The sequence below is a fragment of the Eschrichtius robustus genome, chromosome 17 (genome assembly GCF_028021215.1).
Source record: "Eschrichtius robustus isolate mEscRob2 chromosome 17, mEscRob2.pri, whole genome shotgun sequence".
Lineage (NCBI taxonomy): Eukaryota > Metazoa > Chordata > Mammalia > Artiodactyla > Eschrichtiidae > Eschrichtius > Eschrichtius robustus.
Window position 1 is genome coordinate 53,425,964 of NC_090840.1, and position 23,822 is coordinate 53,449,785.

Here is a 23,822-nt window from a genome sequence, read left to right on the forward strand (position 1 = left end):
CATAACATATGTAGTGAAAAGTGCACAATTTGAAAATATACAGCTCATTGAATTGTCAGACAGTGAATATATCTGGAAATCATCACTGAAAACAAGAAGCAGAACATTACCAGCCCTCCAGGATCTCTTCCTTATGCTCCCTTCCAGGAAGGACTGTCTACCACCCCAGGGGGTGGCTTTTATCTTGAATTTTTTCTAGCACCACATATTATTTTTGCCTACTTATATTTAGACTTCATACAAATAGAATCATATGGTATATTGTATCTATATTACTTTGCTTAACGTGTTTGTGAGATCCATTCATATGATTGCATATAGTTGTATTTCATACATTCTCATGATTGTATGGTACTCTAGTATCTGAATATACTACAATTCATTTATGTTTTGCTATTTCTGTACTTTGTGGTTGTTTCCAGTTTTTGGCTATGAATAGTGCTGTGGTATACATTCTGATGCCATTATTTTTTCGTAATACTTTGGAAAAATTATAGTTATTTGTGAAAGTGAAGTACTTCAGCTATTTAAAAATATTTTCAAATGTTAAATCTAGTTACTACGTCAGGGTGTCTATGTCTCTAGCTTCCCATTTATTTATTTGATAATGCTATAGATACCATTTCTTGAGCATGCCCTACTGTTTGATGTTTTGGTGCCTCTGCATCTGGCCAAGAAAGGGAGAAAAGGCATTCCAGGCAGAGGAACAGGATGATATGATCAGATTTGTATTTTAGAAAAACAGTAGAGTTGTAATAGTCACTTAGGCAGCTATTCAGAAGTTCAGAGGAGAGACCTGCTATGTGACTGGGATGGCCATCTATATGACATATGTTTATTCTTTTTTTTAATAAAAGGACATTAGTCCGTTCTGTCAGCAGATTAGTAAAGCAGTGGCTTTCATACATTTTTTTAGAAACTTCCATCCATAAAAAGAAATATATTTTGCACTATAACCCAGTATACACATACCTACATAGAAATATACATATATATGTGTAATAGAAACAAGATTTATATGAAATCTTATTTGCACTCTTTCCAATGCTATGAGCTATTCTATTTCATTAAAAATCATGAGTCTTGGCCTGCTAAATTGATTTTATGTCCTTGTATTGGGTTGCACTCTGCAGTTTGAAAAGCACTCTATAATGTGTGTGACTACATTTAATGATCACATTTTATAACTTCATGCCATGAACTTGTAGAAAGCACAACTTCAAACTCATCATCTGATGAAAGTCAGTGTTATGGAAATCATGAAAGCACACTTATAAGATGAATGGGAAAACAACAACAGCAACAAAAACCTATGTGGCTGGGCATAAAATTACCAGGCACAGCAGGATTACTAGGAGCTAACAGATTGAAAAATTTCTGTTTTCTTAAAGAACTCAGAAGTGAAGAAATTTTACTTTGGAAAACAGTTCAATGAGTTGCTTTGGTGAGGATGGAGAAAATAGACTTGAAAAATTTGGATAAAACAGCTTTTTGAAATAAGAAAGTGGAAAAAGCAATATTTCTAAATTGATATATTATTGTATATGTCTTTTAAATATTTATTTGTCATAAAAGTTTTAAATTAAATGTGAGTACATCTTTGACTCTTTTATCTGTATCAGGGATCTGCAAAATATGGCCTGTGGGTCAAATCCTGCCTGCTGCCTGTTTTTGTAAATAAACTTTTATTGGAACACAGTCGAGCTCATTTATTTGTTTATCTATGGCTACTCTCACATCCCTTTGGCAAAATTGAGTAGCTGTGACAGAGACCCTATGGTCCACAAGGCTTATAATATCTATTCTCTGGCCCTTTGCAGAAAAAGTTTGCTTACCTCTGATTTACATCACTGGAAACTTATGTATTTACCTTTATATTTATATTTATAAACTTAATTATATAAGCTTATATATTTAAGATTGTTTAGACCTTTCTTTGTATTTGGAGTTTGGTTCTGACAATGTTGTTTTGGAGTGGAACAAACAAAAAACCCAATGAAATAGGATGCAGAGTCCATAAATAGACATTTGCACATGTGAGAACTAAGTATATGATAGATTGCTATCACAAATCAGTGGAAGAAAGGATGGTCTATTTAATGGTGCTGGGAAAATAGAGTCTCTATACAGAAAAGATTGAAATTAAGTTCTTGCATCACATCACATATAAAAATAAACTTTAGATCGATTAAAAGCCTAAATGTGAGAGGCAAAATTATAAAGCTATTAGAAGAAACTGTAGAATTTTTTGTGACTGACTCAGGGGTAAGTAAGGATTTTTATTATAGCCAGCCACCAAAACCACGAACCGTGCAGGGAGAAACTGATGTATTAGAATGCATCAAAATTAAAGAATTCTGCTTAACAAAGAACAGAATTAGCCATCATTTGTCAGACTAGGACATTTGCTATGCTCAGCTTATAAAGAATTAACATATAGGCTTTACAGGGTTCTTCTGCAAATCAGCAAAAACAAATAAACAACCCCATAACCCCCCCACCCCGCCCCCGCCAGGAAAACCAATAGAGTTTTGGTAAAGGATGGCATGAATAGGTAGTTCATAGGTAGGGCAGTTCAACTGGCTGAACTTCATTAGGAGTCAGAAAAACGTGAACTTAAAAAAATAAAACAGCAGTTCATATCTACCCAAGCTGCAAAATTTTAAAAATTGAATAATATCATGTATAGGCAAGGATAAGAGAAAACTGGAGCCTTCATACACTGCTTGCAGGTGTGCTAACTGGGTTAAGCCATTTGGAGGGAAGTTCAGAAATATTTAGTGAACTTGAGTATGTCTATTATATTTCTGTGTACATATCTCAGAGAAAAACATATATGTGTTTATAAATATCTCATTACAGAAATATTACAATTTATTGGAAATACACAGTAATGAATTATAAAGGGCCAACTTATTTATTTACTAATTCTTTTTTTAAATTGAAGTATAGTTGATTTACAATATCGTGTTAGTTTCAGGTGTACAGCACAGTGATTCAGTTATACATATAAATCTATTCTTTTTCAGAATAAAGTGCCAACTTTTAAAAAATAAAGGGATGAATAAAATGTAAATAGGGAACATTATACAGCCATTAAAATGTGTAAACTTATAGTTGTTGGAGCTTGGATTCTGCAGCAACACTAAATTTGGATCTGGCTTTACTTACTAGCAGTGTGACTGTAAGTAAAAATAGCTTCTCTGTAGAATAGAATAATAGTAGAATATTTATAATAGTACCTATCTACCTGATAACACAATAAGCACCATATGCATTAGCTATTGTTCATTCTATTTAGATTTTAATATAAAAATGTAAAGACTGGTTCCTGAGGGAAGGGAAGTCACATTGGGGAAGGGAAAATAGTTAATTAAAATGGGAGCCAAGCATGGATCAGTGCAACCAAGCTCATGATCAACTCTATTTTGGATACCTAACGGTTTAAAAAAAGAGAAAGAAAATTTTAAAAAAAGGTGTGCATTGTAATCTATCCTAGGAGGAGGCGAGAGCATGTATAAAATACAAATGCCCTATAATGGATGCACCATAGTGAGTCTAAAGGATGAGTGGCTTTAGCAGAAAGAGGGGAAAGAAGCAGTGCAAAAAATGAGGTTGAAAGGGTGAATGTGTGTGAGAACATTCAAGGCTTTGTATGTCTTCATAAGAAGACTTTTCTTCTTAAAAGCAATCAGAAGCCATTAGTGTATTTTAAGCAGTGAGATGACAAGATAATTTTTCTGTAGTACGCAGAAGGGGAGAAGTGTGGATGTGAGTAGCCTAGCCAGGAGGCTAGGTGGGCATTGATGGTAACAAGGCCTATGGTATTGACAATGGATTCAGAGACAAGCGGAAGGATTCAAGACACATTTAAGAAGTAAAATTGAAAGGACTTAGATTAATTATGCATTTGAAGGAGTGAGATATTTCTAGACTAATTCTAGATTTCAGGCCTGCATTATTAAATGGTGGCGCAATTCACTGAAATTGTGCACTGGAAGGAACACTGGAAGGGAATTTAGTTTAATAGGAAAATTTGGAGTTCGCTTTGATACGCACTGAATTTCAACTGGCATCGAGACTTCCAAATAGAGATGTCAAGTAGGCAATTGAATATTGAAGCTCAGAGGAGAAGTTTGAGCTGAGGATTTACATTTATAAGTAATTTATATATAGGCGGAAATTGCAGTTTTAGATGTGGGTGAGATTGCCTAAGAAGACAAAATGAAAAGAGAAGAGGAGCCTGAGTCTTGACCTTCAAAGGAGAAAGAAAATGAAAGGCAGATACAGGAAGAAAACCAGGAGAGCGTAATGAAAGCCCAGTGGGCATGTGAACATAATTTCAAGTATTGTTGAGAACTCAGTAAGATGGAGATTAAAAAAATTTGTCCATTAGTTTTAGATACAGGGAGATCCTTGGTAAACTTTGTGAGAATTAAGAAGTAGACTGGAAATTAGATTAGATTGGTTGAAGAGTGACTGGGGTGAGGAAGCAGAGATAGAATTTGGCCTATTTATAAATGGGAAGGGAAGAAATGCTCTTTTTGGCAAGGAATATAATTTAGCTCCTGAATCTGCCTGTACACCACCACTTCTACATATGGTAGTTTCTCATTTTATAGGACTGGAAGGATGAATACACAGAATTTCTCTAGAAGTCCTCTCTTGTCGCCTCAAACTGTTGTAGTCTAGTCCTACCTGAATTTCGGCTTCTCTCTCTCTCTTTGCTCCGTACACCTGGGAAGATTTGATCCCATCCTACAGCCCTAATAATGCTGTAGTCTCTGGGATTACTACAGTTGTTATGTAAAAGGGTTTTAAATAGCTCTAATCTAGCACTTTGGGATACATAATTACTAATTTTCCTGCTAATGTGATTGGCCTTCTCCCTGTGTGTGAAATGGGGTTTCTACTTCCCTTGAGGCACTATAATGTAGAACAATTGACTTAACTAGATTTCTGCTTTTTGTTCCAGTGTGACTTGGTAACTTGCCTAGTACTCCAGTGCCTCTAGAACTAAAACAAAACATTGCTCTAATTTTCTTCTTCTTTCTCTGTTTCCCAGTGGGGTTCAGCCATGTGCTGAAAGGTATGCCAGAGATCATAAGTGTGTACACAGATATACAGTAGAAATGTATAATATACCTCACACATAGAAAGATAGTTCTTCTAAATGGTTGGGAGATGCTCTGATGCAGAGTTCATTCAATGGTCCACTTAAAATCATGCTTGCTCTGGTACATGTTTATGAGCTTGAGTTTCCTGTAGTGGTGCTTATTTTGTGTTAACAGAGATTCACTTAAACCTGGTGGGAGATCATCAGGGAAAAACAGTATGTTATCTGAAGTTATAGAAAAAAATTGAGAAAACTGGCACGGCTATTTGAATTTACTAATATTAGGTGTGAAAAAGGAAGTCTGCTTTTGTGGTTAAGTAGGTAAAAGAACGTACATAGATCTATTTTTAATTTACCTACTGACTTTAGGTTAGCACTTTGAAACTAACTTTTTTAAAAGTCAGGCTTATTTCAGGTATAGTTTATTTGCAGTAAAATTCACCTTTAAGACATACACTTCACTGAATTCTGGAAAACATACACAGTTAAATATCTACCACCATAATCAAGACAGACTATTTCCTTCACCCCCAAACGTTCCTTGTGTCCATTTGTAGTTAATCCCCTTGCTCTACTCCAGCCCCTAGCAACCATTGATCTGATTTCTGTCCTAATAATTTTGCCTCTTTCAGAATGTTATATAAATGAAACCATATCATACAAAAGTGGGCAATCTGTGACCCTTAGGCCACATCTGGCCCACTGCCTGTTTTCAGTGTCCATAAATAATATTTTATTGGAACACAACTATGCTCATTCATTTATATATTGCCATTGGTTGCTTTCTGGTTCATGCTTTTTAGATTCTATTGAAGGTATGCTTGCCTAATCTAGCTAAGTAGTCTTTGTTTAACCCAAGGCCTCATTTTGTCAATGTTTTCATCTAGAAGTTTTATAGTTTTAGTCATTTTATTTAGTTCTGTAATCTATTGTTTACAGTTCTGTAATACATTTAGTTAATTTTTGTATAGGTGTGAGGTATGAGTTGAGGTTCATTTTTTTACACATGGATTTCCAGTTACTTTTTTTACACATGGATTTTCCTTTGCTTTAAAGGGCTATTCTTTATCATTGAATTACCTTGGCATCTTTTTAAAAAAGTAATGACCAATTAAGTGTTGGACTATTCTGGACTCTGTTCTATTCTGTTCTATTGTATGCGTGTTTATCCTTTGCCAATATTTGATTACTTCTGTAGCTTTTCTAGTAAGTCTTAAAATCAGGTAATGTGAGTCCTTCAATCTTTTTGTTTTTCAAAATATTCTGCCTATTCTGAGAGTTTTGCTTTTCCATACAAATTTTAGACTTAGCTTGTCAATTTGTTTAAAAAATTCTTGCCGAGATTGTGACTGAGATGACATTGAATCAATAGATCAATTTGTAGAGAATTGATATCTTAACAATATTGAGACTTCTCATTGATGAATACAGTATATTTCTCCTATTAATTAGATCTCTCTTTTGATCCTTTTTATTAGTGTTTTTTAGTTCTTACCAAAGATAGGCTGCACATATTTTGTTAGATTTATACCTTAGTCTTTTATTTTTTTTGATGCCATTGCAGACTACTTTTTAAAATTTTGATTTCCAGCTGTCTATTGCTAGTATATAAAAATACAATTTTTTTTTATATTGAGCTTGTATCTTGTGACCTTGCTAAACTCATTTATTTATTATAGGAGATTTTTTTTATAGTTTCTTTGGGATTTTATACATAGACAATTATGCCATCTGTGCAGTTTAAAATTTTTCCTTTGCAATCTCTATGGCTTTAATTTTTATTGTTTTTCTGGCTTTGATGCATTGGCTAGGATTTCCAGTCCAGTGTTGGTTAGGAGTAGTGAGAGAGGACACCTTACTTTGTTCCTGATTTCAGGGGGAAAGCACTCAATTTTTCAAATACAGTATGATGTTAGCTGTAGAGTCTTTTGTGGATACTGTTATTGCATTAAAGAAGTTTCTGTCTATTCCTAGTTTGCTGATTCAGCTGCTTTCTCAGCATATTTTGACATAATCATGTTTCTTTCCCCTTAATCTGTTAATGTGGTAAATTATATTGCTTGAATTTAGAATGTGGAACCAACCTTGCATTCCCAGGATAAACATCACCTATTTGTGATGTGTTATTCTTTAACATATTTCTGGATTTGGATTGCTAATGTTGGGTTGAGGATTTTTGTACCTTTTCATGAGGAATATTGGTCTATAATTTTCTTTTCTTATTATACTTTTGTATGGTTTTGGTATCAGAGTAATGTTGGCCTTAGGAAATTAGTTAAGAAATGTTTCTTTCACTTTTATTTTCTGGAAGGGATTATGTAGAATTGGTATTGTTTCTTCCTTAAATATTTTGCAGGATTCATCAATACAGCCATAGAGAACTGGAGTTTTATTTTTGAAAGGTTTTTAAACTATGAGTTAAATTTCTTTAATAGCTTTAGGACTTGTCAGGCTATCTAGTTCTTCTTGAGTGAGGTGTACTTATTTCTGTCTTTCAAGAAGATGGTCTATCTCTCATGTAAGTTGTAGAATTTTGGGCATAGAGTTGTTTGTAGTATTCTCTTATAATCTTTTACATTTAATTTTGTTTAACTGTGGAGTCTGTAGTGATGTTCCCTCTATCATTGTTGTAGGTAATTTGCATCTCTCTTTCTTTCTCTCTCTCTCTTCCTTGATCATTCTGGCTGGAGGTTTATCAATTTTATTGTTTCTATTTTAAAAAGAATCAGTTTTTGGTTTCATTGATTTCTTCTCTAATCTTTTAAAATTTCCTTTCTTCTACTTTCTTTGGGTTTAACTTTCCTTTTTCTTTTTTTGAAACTCATTTGAGACTTTTTTCTTTTTGACATAAGCATTTATTTCTATGTCTAGGTCTGGTTTTCCATACGATACTTCCAAGGAGTATCATACTCCTGCCTGAAGAACTTACTTCAAATTCCTTGCAGTTAAGGTCTTCTTTTAACATTTCTTTGCCTGAAAAAGCCTTTATTTTGTCTTTATTTTTTTTAAGCATAATTTCACTGCATATAGGATCTTGGGTTGACAGGTTTTTTTTTTTCTCTTCATGTCAGTGCTTTATAAAGATGTCATTCCAAAGTCTTCTAACTTGCATGGTTTCTGAAGAATAATCTTCTGTAATTCTTATCATTGGTTCTTTGTACATAATATGTTATTTTCTCTGGCTGCTTTTATAGTTTTCTCTTTATGTTTGGTTTTTAGCAATTTGACTATGATGTGTGTAAAAGTGTGTGTGTGTGTGTGTGTGTGGTATTTGTTCTACAAAGGATTCTCTGAAGTTCACGTGTCTGTGATTTGCTGCCTTTCATTAGTTTTGAAAAATTCATGGCCATTATCCCTTCAAATATTTCCTCTGTTCTGTTTTCTCTTTCTTCATCTTCTGGGACTCCAGTTTTACATGTTAGATCATTTTAGCTCTTGCATGCTCTCTCTCTTTTTTTTTTTTTCTTTTTGGCCACAGCACACAGCATGCAGGATCAGATCCCTGACTAGGGATCGAACCCATGCCCCCTGCAATGGAAGCATGGAGTCTTAACCACTGGAACACCAGGGAAGTCCCTTGGATGTTCTTTTTTTCCTACACTTTTTTTTCTTTTTTCTGTTTTAACGTGGATAATTCTTATTGACTTATTCTCAAGTTTACTGTTCTTTTCCTTAGTTCTTTCAAGCCTACTCATGAGACCATCAAAGGAATTCTTCATCTCTGAGGACATATTTTTTATTTCCAGTATTTCCATTTGACTCTTACAGTTTCCATCTTTCTGCTTCAGTACCCTATTTGGTCATGTCTGTTGTCCACCTTTTTTCTCTATATCTTTTACCTTAATAATTTTAATCATTTTAAAGTCTGTGTCTGATAATCTCATCATCTTTGTCATCTCTGAATCTACTTGTAGTGATTATTTTATCTCTTGACAACGGGTTGTTTATTCCTTGTGATTTTTCCCTGAGTCTCATGCTTTTGAGTTGTATTTATGCCTTAAAGTTGGCATGCGTTTTCTGTCAGACTGTCAGTATTGGGGATTAAGTCACCAATCAAGTCAGGGGTTCAGACAGGTTTGGATTTTGTTGTTGCCATCATTATCTTTTTTTTTTTTTTTTGAAGATAATTTTTATTAAGATAAATCCAGTAAAATTTTGTGAATACAAATATTGTCAGAACTGCCCTTCTGAAATAAACATTTGTATTTCTTTTAAAAATGGAATTACAATTTTATTTTTTCCCAAGCTAATATCAAAGTTATATTTAGGAAAGATAATTCTAATTCTTAGCATTACATGAAAATAGTTCACCTTCTTTATAAAAGTAACCTAGAGAACCACAAGAATGTTTGAGGAAATTCTTTTGGGATCTCTCCATTTTGTGAAATTATCACATATAGGAGTAAAATTAAAATTCAAAGATTTAACACATAACTTACAGAAAAAGTGTATTCACTGACAAAGTTGAAAACATATTTTTTCTATATATTCCACTATTATAATTACAAAATTTATAGATAAAGGTTTCATGTTAGGAAATTTGTGACTAATAACCAGTATGAAGATGTTTTGAAATTAAATTGATGCTAAAGAAAAGCTGTGTTTATAAAATAGTTGATAAAAAAATTCATCTCTCTTAACATTACAACATGAAGGTACGTATTACCAAATTATGAAACCATATAGGGCAGCTTTAAACAATACTCTGAGACTCTACTTTTTTTCCATTTTCTTTTTTGACCTCTTTTCTTTCAGCTATTTCTTTTCCAATTTCAGCCTTGCTTTCATCTTCTTTTCCATCTCCTCCATCTTTCCTGTCTCCTTTTCCATTTTCTTCCTCTTTTCCTTCTTCCTTTTTTTCATCTTCTCCTTTCTCTTTTTCATCTTCTTTCTCATTTACACCTTCATCCCCCTTTCCATCTTCATCCTCTTTTCCATCTTCATTCTCTTTTCCATCTCCTTTCTCTTTTCTATCATCTCCCTTTTTTTCATCTTCTCCTTTATCTTTTCCATCTTCAGATTCTTTGCCATCTTCTCCTTTCTCCTTTCCATTTTCATTCTCTTTTTCATCTCCTTTCTCTTTTTCATCTTCTCCCTCTTTGCCATCTTCTCCTTTCCCTTTTCCATCTTCACCCTCCTTTTCATCTCCTGTGTCTTTCTTGTCTTCTTCCTCTTTTCCACCTTCATCTTCTTTTTCATATTCTTTCCCTCTTCCATCTTCTCCTTTCTCTTCTTCCTTGTTTTGATCTTCTCCATCTCCTTTCTGATCTTCTTTTTCATCTTCTTTTCCTTCTGCTGCCACTGTTTCTTTCTTTTCTCCTCTTTCTTCTTTGATATCTTCAATATTTTCTTCTTTTATTTCCTCTATTTCTTTTTCAGGAGCTGATGTCTTTATAATGTTGGCTTCTCCATTTTCAGCAGTTTCACTGTTGTATTCTTCTTTAACAACTTCTTTCTTGGTTTCAGCTATGGCTTTGGCACTTGCATCTGTGTTTTTTTCCATCATATCATTTTTTGTCTTCATTTTCCTTGGAGTTGATGTTCTTTTGGACTTCAACTCTGGTGTAATGGGCACAGGCAAAACAGACAGTCTGGCTGATCTTCTCTTTGGCTCCTGCCTCATATCACCTTGACCTGCAGCCTTTCTTTTGGGCATTGTTGCAGCTCTCTAGAGGAGATCTTAACAGCAGGAAAAAAGCCGAAAGCAGTCTCTACCTGACCGCTCAGAGAGCAACTGAGTTTTCAATGAATCGCCATCATTATCTTTAGTGCACTACTATCTTCAAATTCCTCTAACAGTGGGCTACTGTTGCTTTTTGCTTGGGGTGGATGCAGGAGTACTGTAAGTTTTTTTTGTTTGTTTGTTTGTTAGTTTTTAATGTTTTGCTACCCCTTCAACCATTCCTATCCACTTATGTCACAGAGGGAGGGGGTCTCTCCCCATGTTCTTGCCCATTCCCCAGAGGTAGACTACTGGTGCTTATTTCTTGATCCTAGGCTTGTGATAGGGGCGGGGTGTTCTGTTGTATGTGTTCTATCTTCCATCTTTGAACAGGCTTTGTCCACCTCAGGGATGAGGCTTGCTCAAGGTTTTTACTCCCTCCTTCCCATGGAAGCAAATCTGCCTTGTATCTCTGAATGGTTTGGGGCAGGAGATTCCACCCCTCCCTTAGTGATAAAAGGCCTTTAATTTGTGGGTAAGATCTTGGTTGAAGATGGTTTCCTGTCCCTCTTTCATGGGAAGAGGGTTTTTTTCAAGCTTTTCCCTAGCTACAGTGGATCTTTGCCTTTGCCCTGGGGATGACAAGAGTTTACTCCCTTTTCCTGTGGCTTATAGCTTTGGCTTTTTTAGGAGAAATAGTCTGGGAAAATGTGCCTGCGTCCTAGCAGCCACTAGTCAGTCACTTCTGTTATACCTGCACATGTGCACCCCCAAAGGGTTCTTTTTGTTCTCATGCCCTGCTCTCAATATGCCTGATGAATAACCAGTGGAGGTATGTGGAAGAGTGCTTGTGAGTGAGTGTGAACTTCCCTTGAGTCTGGGCCCCTAACTATTCCAAACTGTCGTGTTATAACCACACTTGGCCTTTACAATTTGTTAAAGTTTTAATGAATTTCCTCTTACCTAATTGTAAGAGGAAACACCTCTTTCTCCTGTGTTCTGCCAAAGGAGAAACAGTGTGGCCCATGGCTCTTTGGAAGGGCTTGTTGCTCTTTGGAGTTTAGATTATTTGGTTGCCTTGTAACCTCAACTCTGTGATGGGCTCAAAACAAGTTATGATATTTTAGATTATCTAGCCTTTTGTCCTTTCTAGGATGGGAGTGACATTATTTACAGCTTTGTAAATCCTAAACATTAGTTCTGATTAGGAACTTTGATTTATAAATCAAAATTATAGTTTTAAATATTTTAAATTATCCTTTATAAAAACAATGGAAGTGAAAAGTTTTATCACTATTTATTTTTAACTAGAAAAAATAAAGGCTTTACTTTTATTTGTACAGCCTTATTTGGTAGGCTTCTAATATTTCATAGTGTCTTTGCAGCCAGCTAATGTCGAGACTATTGAATAGATTTAAACAGTTAGTGAGACCAGTCATCCAATGTTTTTCCCTCTGTTTGGATTCTTAAGATCATTCCAGTTGAGATTCTGTCTCAATGATTTGAAGTTCTTAGGTTTTGGTTTCACTGTGTAAGTCAAATCAGTCTTTTTGTGAAGCTAAACTGTTGAAAAATAACATTGTAAATATTTTTACAACGGTATATGATTGAAAATATATTGCAAATGGTTGGTAGAAATTTTACAATTACAGTTCAAAGAAGTATCTTAATTGTATTGTTTCTTAAATTAGCATGTATATCAGAAGGCAGAACTAGTTACAACACTTTTATGATGTGATGTGCCATAAAAGATGTTATTCTATAAACATAAAATTAAATTTTTATTCTGTATTCTCCTATGGATTTTTTTGGTATATAAAATTGTGTCTACAGATTGTGGTAATTATTATTTTTTTTTGAGACATCAGGAAACCAAATTTTTCTTATCTGTGTTCTCTGCAGAAAACTTCATCAGCAGTTTGAAATGTATAAGGAGCAGGTAAAGAAGATGGGAGAAGAATCACAGCAGCAGCAAGAACAGAAAGGTGATGCTCCAACCTGTGGTATCTGCCACAAAACAAAGTTTGCTGATGGATGTGGCCATAACTGTTCATATTGCCAAACAAAGTTCTGTGCTCGTTGTGGAGGTCGAGTGTCATTATGCTCAAACAAGGTACAGAATGAAAATTACACTTCATAATTCTCTTATACTTAAGCTTATCTTGAATAAAATAGACAACTGGAATTAATATTCAGGTTAATCAATGAATAAAAACCTTCCCTAGTGTCTTCAATTCAGATAAAATAATTTAAAAAAATTTTCCTCTGAATTAAAAAGGTATTTGTCTCATTGTTTATGTTCTTTAGCTTATGATTTTGTTTAGAATCATAGGGTCTTAGACTTTCAAAGATGAAGAGAATTTAGAGATCAATTGACCTAACTCCTTATTTTATAGGTGTAGAAAACTCAGATCCAGAGACACTAAAATTCATCTTAAAGTCACACAACTGATTAATGTTTGGGTTGTGTCACAGCTTTTTCGATTACTTCACATAATTTTATAAACTTGGTAGATCTGCTCTTCCTTTGGCCTTCATTTTCTTTCTTTTTGAAAAAGGCTCTTTCCGGCTTTGAGATTCTGTTTTTCGTAATTGTATAGCTTTTGAGGCTACTTTACTCTTTATTTTTGTTTTAACATTAATGAAATAAACATTAGACTATGGAATTTAAAGAAGAAATGTTAAGCCTGTGTTTCACATCTGTACTAGATTTTTGTAGTTTATCCATCCACTTTAGGGAATATATTAATATTTCCCCAAAAATGCTATGTTGAAATTAGTAAAAGCAGTATTTTAAATTGTTGTCTCACTAAGTTCTTTATAATTTGTATTTATCTCCTTCGTAGTATTTTATCACTCAGTTCTTAGGTAGCTTAAAAATATGAAGCTGATGTCTTTACATACATTACTTAGACGTAATTATGGGAATTTGTTCCCCTTTGTGATTTTATTTCTCCATTTTCTCATTGTTTCGCTTTTCTCATTGTTTTGTTTTGCCCAGAACTAATAACTTTTCTTTATTTTTCCTTATCTTTCTCCCTGGTTTACCTGATTATTTTTCTTTTTCTTGACTAGTTGCATTGGCTAGAAACTCCAGTGTAATTCTGATTGGAAGTGATGAGAGAAGCTATCCCTATTTTGTTCTTATCTTAGGGAGAAAGCATTCAGTCTTTCACTATTAAGTATTATGTTAGCTATCAGCTCTTCATAGATGCTGTCTATTATTAATTTGCTGAGAGTTTTTGTTTGTTTGTTTACCTCAGGAATAGATGTTAGATTTTGTGAAATACTTTTTTTCCATCTATTGAGATTGATTATATGTTTTTTGTTAATATGGTGAACTACATTGATTGATTTTGAAATGTTAAACCAACTCTGTATTCCTGCAATAAAACCCATTTGGTTATGATGGATTATATCTTTTACATATTAATGGGTTTGATTAGATAAAATTTTGTTTACAATTTTTGCTTCTGTGTTCATGAGGGTTGATATCTATAGTTTTCTTTTCTTGCAGTGTCTTTCTTTGATTTTGGTATTAGAGTAATGCTGGCTGGATAGAATGAGTTGGGCAGTATTTCCTCCTCTCCAGTGTTTTAGTAGAGTTTCTGCAATATCTGTATAATCTGTAGTGATGCTAGCTCTTTCATTCCTGATATTGGTAATTTACATCTTCTGTCTTTTTCCCTGCTCAGTCTGACAGATATTTATCAATTTTATTGATCTTATCAAAGAGCCAGCTTTTTGTTTTATTGATATTTTAAATTGTTGATTTCATCTTTGATCTTTATTATTTCTTTTCTTTTGCTAACTGTAATTAATTGTCTCTTCTTTTTCTGGTTTCTTAAGGTGGAAGCTGAGGTCATTGCTTTAAGATGTTCCTTCTTTTCTAATACAGGCATCATGTGCTGTCAATTTCCCCTAAGTACTGCTTCAGTGACATCCCCCAAATTCTGATATGCTGTCTTTTCATTTTCATTCAGTTGAAATACTTTCTAATTTTACTTTTCATCCTTGACCTATTAATAACTTAGAAGTATGTTATTTATTTTTTAAATATTGGGGGTGGATTCCAGAGATCTTTCTATTAATGATTTTTAATTTAATTCGGTTGTGGTCCTAGATATACCTTGTATGCCTTGAATCCTTTGAAATGTACTGAAACTTATTTTATGGCCCAGGATGTGGTTTATTTTGACAAATGTTCTGTGTGTTCTTGAAGAGGGTGTATATTCTGCTATTTTTTGACAGTGTTTTTAAATGTCCAGTAGGTCAAGTTGTTTAATAGAGTTGTTCAAGTCTACTATATCCTTGTTGATTTTCTACCTATTTATTCTATCAATTATTAAGAGAGGGGTATTGAAATATATAACTATTCTTGGATTTGTCCATTTCTTTTTACAGTTTTATTGGCTTTTGCTTTATGTATTTTAAAGTTCTGTTTTTAGGTGCATAAACATTTAGTATTATTACATCCTATTAAATAATTGGCTCCTTTATAATTATCAAGTGACTTTATTCCTGGTAATATTCTTTGCTCTGAAATCTGTTTTGTCTAATCTTACTATAATCATTCCAACTTTCTATTGGGTAGTAGTAACATTGTTTATGTTTCCTGTTCTTTTACTTTAAACTAATTTGTGTCTTCATATTTGAAGTACTTTTCTTATAGGCAGCATATAATTGGGTATTGCTTTGTTAGCCAATCTGACAATCCCTGCCTTTCAATTGGGTGTTTAGATAATTTATATTTAATGTGATTACTGATACGGTTAAGTTTGATTATATCATTTTGCTCTTTTTCTACTTTTACCATCTGATCTTTATTTCTTTTTTAGTTTCCTTTTGGATTAATCAAGTACTTTTTAAATTCAGTTCTATCTGCTTTGTTAGCTCATTAGCTTTGTTGACTCTTTCTTTTGTAGCTTTGTTGGCTCTTTGTTTTGTTATTTTATTAATCGCTTAAGGATTTGTAATATACATCTTTAAATGATCACAGTCAACCTTAACTGATATTATACCATTTGGTGTATAGTATAGTATAAGAATATACAATAGTGTACTTCCATTTCTACCGTTCTGGACTTATATTATTGGTATCATATAGCTTACTTTTACCTGTTTTATAAATCCCACAATACACTGCTCGTTTGTTTTTTGTTTGAAAGGCTTATGTTTTAAGGAGTTTTAAATAATAAAGAAATATTATGTATTTACTTGTGTTGTTACCATTTCTGGTAGTGTTAATTTCTTTTTGTAGATCTATATTTCTGTCTGGTATCATCTTTCATCTGCCTGAAAGATCTCCTTCAATATTTGCTATATTACGAGCCTGCTAGTGATGAATGCTTTCAACTTTTTATGCTAAAATTTTTGCCCTTGTTTTTTTTAAAAGATATTTTTGCTTGGTATAGAATTCTAGTTTAACAGTTATTTTCTTTCAATACTTTAAATATTTTTGCTTCACTGCCTTCTCCCTTTCACTGTTTCCAATTAGAATTGTAATACCATTCTCATCTTTATCTCTCTGTATATAATGTGTCTTTTTTGTCTGATTGCTTTTAAGATATCCTTTTGATCACTGGTTACATGCAATTTAATTATGATGTTTCCTGGTTAATTTTCTTCATGTTTGTTGTGTTTGGAGTTTTTTTGAGCTTTTTGGATCTATGTGTTTATAGTTTTCATAGGCTGTATAGAATGTTGTCAATTTTTTCTTCATATATTTTTACTGGCCCATCCTCTCTCTCTTCTCCTTCAGGGAGTCCTGTTACCCATACACTAGGCTGCATGAAGTTGTCCTACAGCTCACTTACATTCTTTTTTATTAAATCAAATTTTAATTTTCTCCATTTTCATTTTGTTTATGTTTTATTTCTATGCCTCAGGTTTACTAATCTTTTCTTCTACAGTGTCAAATCTGCTGTTAATACCATTCAGTGTATTTTTTCATCTCAGACATTATAGTTTTCATGTCTAGAATTTCAATTTTAGACATTTTTATATCTTCCACAGTCTAGTTAACTTTTTGAACATGTAGAATACACACTCTGTAATAATTGTTTTGAAGTTCTCCTATGCTAATTTTAACATCTTTGTCAGTGTTGGGTTGGTTTTGATTGATGGTATGTGTTTTCCTGACTCTTTAAATGCCTAGTATCTTATGTTGAATATCAGTCATTGAAAATTTTACTTTGTTGGGTGCTAGATATTTTTTGCATTCCTGTAACTCTCCTTGAGCTTTGTTCTGGAATGCAGTTAAGTTACATGGAAACAATTTAACTTTTGTATCTTGCTTTTGTGATTTGTTATGTAGATCTGGAACAGTGCTCAGTTTAGCACTAATTATTCTCTTCTACAGAGGCAAGGCTTTCCTGAGTACTTTAACCAATACCCCATGATTATGAGTTTTTCTTGTCTAGCTGGTAGGAACATCTACTGTTTTCTCTAATCCTTTCAGATGATTTTTTTCCCCACTCCTGGGTGTTTAATCACATTCCTGCTCACTGATCATTACTAAGTTGAACACTTGAAGAGTCTCTCTGTAGCTCTCTGGAGTTTTCTTCCTCTGTTCACCTTTCTCTTCTCTGATAACTTGTTCAATGAAAGCTAGCTGTGTTGGCCTCCTCAGGCTTAGTTTGTTCTCTTCAACTTAGGATGTCTGCCAAAGTGAGTTTCAGCTGCTCTGTACTACTCTGCTGCCTGGAAAGCCTCTCAAAACAGTAACCTGGGGCAATTGTAGAGCTTATCTTGTTTGTTTCCCATATTTCAGCTGGCCTTTTTTGCCTGATGTCCATTGTCTTGAAAACCATTCTTCATACATTTTGCCTATTTTTTGTTTGTTTGCTTGTTTCAGGCAGAGGAAGGAATCTAGCCCTTGCTACCCCATTTAGGCCACAAGCAGAAGTCTGTAATGACATCTAAATATAGTTTGCTTAAAAATATATTTTCTGGTTTCTAACATATGGTCTCTTTATGCTGAGCAAAGTTCTAGTCAATAAGTTAAGTACAGTGAAAAACTGGAACACCCCTTGAACATTTTTTGTATTGTAATCAACTATAAAACTTTATATATCGTGGATTAGCCTGATGTGGATGATTTATGGAAGAAGAAAGGAAGCAAAGAGAGTAACTCCCACGTTTCTCATATTTTTTCTTAGATCTGAGGGAAATGTTAGGGACTAAACATAAAAAATAATTTTCATTCATAATTTACTTGGGAAAGCATTCCTTTTATATATATATACATATATATATATGGCCTATATTCTAAATGAAAAGAATAATGAGTTTAATTTCTCTTTTCAAATTGGATCTTCCTACGTATACTCAGTTGCCTTACGTACTAGAAGAAGGCTTTTGCTCACAATAGATACTGAACACATTTTTGTTTTGAATTTTATTTTATTTTTTTATACAGCAGGTCCTTATTAGTTATCTATTTTATACATATTAGTGTATATATGTCAATCCCAATCTCCCAATTCATCCCACCCCCCCGCCCCCACTTTCCCCCCTTGGTGTCCATATGTTTGCTGAACACATTTTTTGATTTATCATAGCTCCAAAGGATTAAGCTCAGTGCATTTTGGTAAGATTAGTTTTATGAATTAGAATAATGACAATATAAATATTTTATAGCTTAAAATTTAATTATAAATCGATTTAAAAATTATTTCAGTAATCTCCTAAGAGAACAAGATAAAATAATCTTTTGTTTTAATTTTAAGGGTCGTTCATGTGCAACCATCCTTAACAATTAGTTAACTCTTCTGAGGTGCATTTAGGATACAGAGAGAATAATGAAGCACAGGACTATGGAGTACCAGTATAATAAGATTTTATGAAATATTGCTTTCATTGATTTTCTTGAGATGATACTCCTTAATAAATTAAAGCTATATATTTAGTTAAATTGAAAAAGAATGACTTTCTAAGGGAGATATTATTTTGTAATCATGGAATAGAGACTCTAGTGGTAAAGACATTAAAAGTAATTTACAGTCAGGATTAGTTTAAGCTTCAAAGTGTGGCAACATTAATTTTTTGTTTCTTTTACTTTTTGGGAAAAATAGATTACTATCTCTCAATGGATAATCTAATTTTGAAAAAATAAAGAATATACGTTTTTTAGAATTATAGTGTTTAATTTGCAAATGTAGCAGATATGGATTCTTTCACTATAAATTATCAGATTTGAAGCAGAATGAATGATACCTTTAGTATGGTTGTAAAAGAAAGTGATTCTTAAGAAAGTCCCTTAAAATATATTGATATATGTGTGTTCAGTATATCAGATGGTAAGTCTTTTAAAAAAAAATTCAAGTCACTGTGATTACCTGCAAGTCTGTAGTTAGTGTGCTTGTGCAATATATAATCAGTTCCCATACCCCAAATCAAACATATCATGTATGGATTTTCTGTTAGATTTTTATGAAATCACTACATTCCAGTATATTGGTAAAAATTTGACATTCTCTAGGAACAGGGTGACTTAAGTTGAGACAACTAGGAGAACCAAGTTTTGTTCCTGCCCTGGTGTTACATGACTCTTGTTGACATATCACTTCATGTCTTAGTGCTTCTGTTTTAAAATCTGTAAAATGACAGCATCAATTTAAATGATTTCTAAGGTCTCTTCTGGGCTTAACATTTTATGATTTTTAAATTAATACTAGATTATTCATGTAATCCTTGGAAAGGAACATAGTCAGATATTTCTACTGCTTAAAGAATTTATAAAGGGAATTGAGAAACTTCATTCATTCTGTTACATCAGTATGTCTCGTATATTGTGTGTTAAGCTTTGGCAGTGGTCTTGAAAGTGTACCCTGATGTGGAAGGAAGGTGTTTTGGAAAGGAGATGGGTGCGAATAACTTCAAGGGCACAGATTTCCATATGTATTCCTTCATTTTTTCTTAAAATTGATCTACCTGAGAACACTCTTCTGTTTTGTAAATTTTTCTTTCCAACTCACTTTTATAAGTGGGTGGCTTCTACTCTTCAAAAGAAAAGCATGCTTCTCAACCATACGTAATCTGAATTTTGGTCTTTATATAATATATTGCCTCAGGATGTAAAAATCTTTGGGGCACCAGGCAAAGTGACAAGGAGAGTTGCCGCTGAAGGAGAGTTGTCCTGAAGGAGAGATTCATGAGGGCAAAGCAGTGAGAAGTTCTGTAAGAAACATAGAACGAGGCAGCACGTTATTTCATTCAGGCGACAGACTTTTGGCGAGACTCTGGTGCCTCATCTCTCTTTTTCAGAATTGGAATTTTGAGATGATTATCATGGTGACCCATAATAACACATTTATATGAATTTAAAAATGAAGTTGGACTCTTTTTGATATAAAGTCAGATTTGTGTGACGGTTTGACAATGTGGACTAGTTTGCCAAATAGGTTATATAAAGTAGACATTTTCTGTATATTGAATGAGGTAAATCTGCAGCTCCAAGCTTTGATAAAAATATAATTAAATCACACCTACAATACACAATATATCTGAAAATGTATCATTTCCAACTATTTAAACTTAAATTTTAAATGCTATCTTAAAAATGTGCAAGGGGTACGTGGTTTGAGAGATTTGAGAAAAGAGAAAAAATATTTGTAGACTCCTGATGTCTAACAGGTGCAAGGTATTCTTGGCTATTGGCAGACGTGCTTTTGAGAGTTGTCTTTGGTATCTCTTTGCTCCTAACCTCTTGGTGGAAAGGATACTGCTCAGTACCTAATGTCCTCATCAATAGATAAAGTGAGCTCCTTATCATTAGATAAGATGAGCACCAGGTTAAATAGATTTTACTTAGTATATATGGAGAAGATTAGTAATAGCATCTGAAATGAGTTCTGATCATAATAGGAGACTATATAGAGTTTAATAAATAAAGGAATTCAGGATATCACCAGAACTTTAGGATGGTAAAGCAGACACTAGATAGTGGAGCACAGTGGAAATAGAATTGCAGGTAATTGTGAGAGGACAGTTAGGCATGGTCATGAATTTCTCTTTCTTCACCCAATAAATCTCATCTAATTTCTTTTAAAGCATCCCCAACAAAAATACTTAACTTCAAACATAAGCAAAAACAAGTGAAGTCCTATCTGAAGCAATTTTTTTTAAGTTAAAAATAATTCTGATCCATGAAAAGGACATGAGGGGACTCATGGAAAATTTTGGAGGTGACAGATATGTCTGTTACTTGATTGTGGTGATGGTTTCATGGATATATTCGTAAGTTCAAACTCATCAAATTGTATACAAAAATATATGCAGTTTTAATATATCTATATAAATAAATAAATGGTTCAATTAAAAAAAAAAAGGGACATAAGCTTCTTCTTTTGAAGTCTTGTCTTTTAAACTCCCTTTCAATAAATATATTAAAATACCACTGACTCTCACTTAGGCCAGAACAGACTATATATTTCCTATTGCTGGAACAACGCCCAGATCTACTTCTCCTATAATTTTCAACTTTTTGAATGGCACCACTATATGCTATATCACCTAAACTAGAAAGCCAGGAATCATCTCAGGTTTCTGTCCTTCACCATTCTTTCCCCACAAATTTTGCATTTTATTCTTTCCTCTCTGTCTACATAAACTACTAACTGCTCTCTTATTTGGGCTCTCATCCTCCATCACTTGGACTAATGTTAGTTTCCTAACTGGTCTCTTTGCTCCCATCTGGATTCCTCAAACACATCCTTCACATGCTGCTATGCTGATATCTGTAAAATGCAGGTCTGATTATTTTACCTTCTGCTTAAAAACTATTTAGTGACTCCTCATCTCTTCAGTGAAGTTTCTAATGGCATAAAGAGCCCTCTCCCTATGGTTTATTCCCTGCCTAACTCAAAGAATAAGCTTCACTGCATTCAGTGTACCCCGACTAAACTACATTGCAGTCCTCCCTTGATGTCCCATACCCTTTGGGGATTGGTTCCAGGACTGGCCCCCCCTCCCCATGCATAGCAAAATACATGGATGCTCAAATTCCTTATGTAAAATGGCATAGTATTTGCATATAACCTATGCACATCCTCCCGTATACTTTAAACCATCTCTAGATTGCTTATAATTCCTAATACAATATAAATGCTATATAAATAGTGGTAAATAGAGTGTAAATAGTTACCAGTGTCACATATTCAAGTTTTGTTTTTTGGAACTATTGACACAAATAAGCAATAAACAGTCTATAATAAGAATAGGAAAGAGTTTTCTTTGAGACACACTGAGGACTATAGCCTGGGAGACACAGATTCAAGAAGGACTTGAATTGTGTTCAGTCAAACTAAAAAATGGGGGAGGCTTATATATGGAAGAACTGCAAAGTTACATAAATTGCTTGTCAAGAATTCGGATTGGATCTGGCAAGAAGTAAGAGTGCTTACTAAGCAAGGATTGATTGGGGTCTGAAATGGTTGCATGGTTACAAGGGGAGACCTTGAGACCATAAGGTTGAAGCTGGTAACTGCTGGAAGATATTGCTTTGAGAATGGCTGGTGGTGTCCTTGAGTTTGATACAATTCAGAAAATTCAGGGTCTCAGTGATGCAGGAACGTGTCTGAAACCACATCCACAATAGTCACCCAGCTCTGATTTGAATGCCTGAAACAGTCACTTCGTTTTGATTTTTAAACACATTCTTTTCTTTAATGGCTAAAGCAGATGTACAATGCATGTCTGACAGGCCATAAGACAGGCTGTTCTAGTTAGCATAAAGTTCAAGCCGAATCATGTATAAGCCAGAATGACTTATACATGATGCTTTCTTTGGGTATCCCTTGTGAATTAACCACTAACTCTTTTGTGCCTCAATGAATTCTACAGACTTCTAATGTATTACTCTTAGCATTTTATTATTATTGATTGATTAAATACTTGTTGAGTGAATGAATGGAGGAAAGAAATTGGGTGTACTTATCATGGGCATGTTATTTTGGGACAAGCTTTGTCTTTTGATCCAGCTTCTTGCTGCAGCTCAGCACTGTGATGATGTTTTCTTGAAGATGGCGGTCCAAACTTGTGGATGAATAAAAAGATAAACTTATACTGCCTATACAGCAGTATGTAATTCTTGCAGTTCTTGAAAAAAAGAGTCCAGGCTTGAGAGAGAAGATGGAGTATTACTGTAGTGGTGTGAAAGAGAGGTGGTTTTGGATTGATTATAGAAAGTAGGCAAGAAGAGAGAGACAGGTGATGGTGGTATAATTCTGGAGAATGAACAACATCGATATATAGAGAGGGATATATTTTTTTGGCAATACAGATGAGCAAGTAGTAGGAGAAAGACTGAATATCTAGAGAAGGAATCTGAGGGGAGCTGACATTAGTTTCCTAGGTGACTGGGGAACTAATGAAAAGTTGCACAAAGAATAGTTGTTGGCAGATGAAATTGCCATATTTAGTCTGAAATGGTGCTATGACTATCAAGAGGAAATATCAGAAAGGAAAGAGAACAATAGAGCCAGTGATAGAAGGTAGATTAATACTTAAAGTACATTGATCTTGGGAAGAGGCAATGTGATTGCTTATCAGCAGAAGTGGTAAGACAGTAAGGATGGCCATAGGGAGAGTTGATTATGAGGAAAAAATGCTAAGTATAAAATTCTTTTAGAATGTAAAATACAATACGTTTTTAATAACTATTTAAAGTAAATTAAAAAATATAATTTGTACTATTAAAATTTTAATAAATGCTTTTGGACATACTCTAAGTTATTATTAGAGTTTTCATGTCTAGTAATTATGACCTAAAATCATTAATTCATCAATTAAATTATAGAAAAGATACATAAAGCCAACAGAGGACACTGGCATTATATAGAGGCAACGCTGTGTGGTGGCTTCAGCTCAAGTTCTGAAGTGAGACTAAGCTTAAATCCCAGCTTTATCATTTACCAGCTATGTGACCTTGTATAAGATGCTTTGTCTCTCTGCCTCAGTTTCTTCATCTATAAGTAATAGAAGTAATAATAGTACATATCTTACAAGGCTATTGTGAGAATAAAATGAATTAATATTTGTGAA

At 33.7% G+C, this 23,822-nt stretch overlaps 1 protein-coding gene and 1 pseudogene across 23 annotated transcripts in view; one reads left to right on the forward strand and one right to left on the reverse strand.

The window, feature by feature from the left end:
* RIMS2 (regulating synaptic membrane exocytosis 2) overlaps positions 1-23,822 on the forward strand; it is a 607,795-nt gene that overhangs the window by 128,749 nt on the left and 455,224 nt on the right. For all 23 annotated transcript variants that reach the window (XM_068525902.1, XM_068525911.1, XM_068525907.1 and 20 more), the window contains one exon: positions 12,681-12,891. In XM_068525902.1, coding sequence (XP_068382003.1) covers positions 12,681-12,891 — 211 coding nt within the window. The remainder of the gene's footprint in view (positions 1-12,680; positions 12,892-23,822) is intronic.
* Positions 9,798-10,818, reverse strand: LOC137751361 (high mobility group nucleosome-binding domain-containing protein 5 pseudogene; annotated as a pseudogene).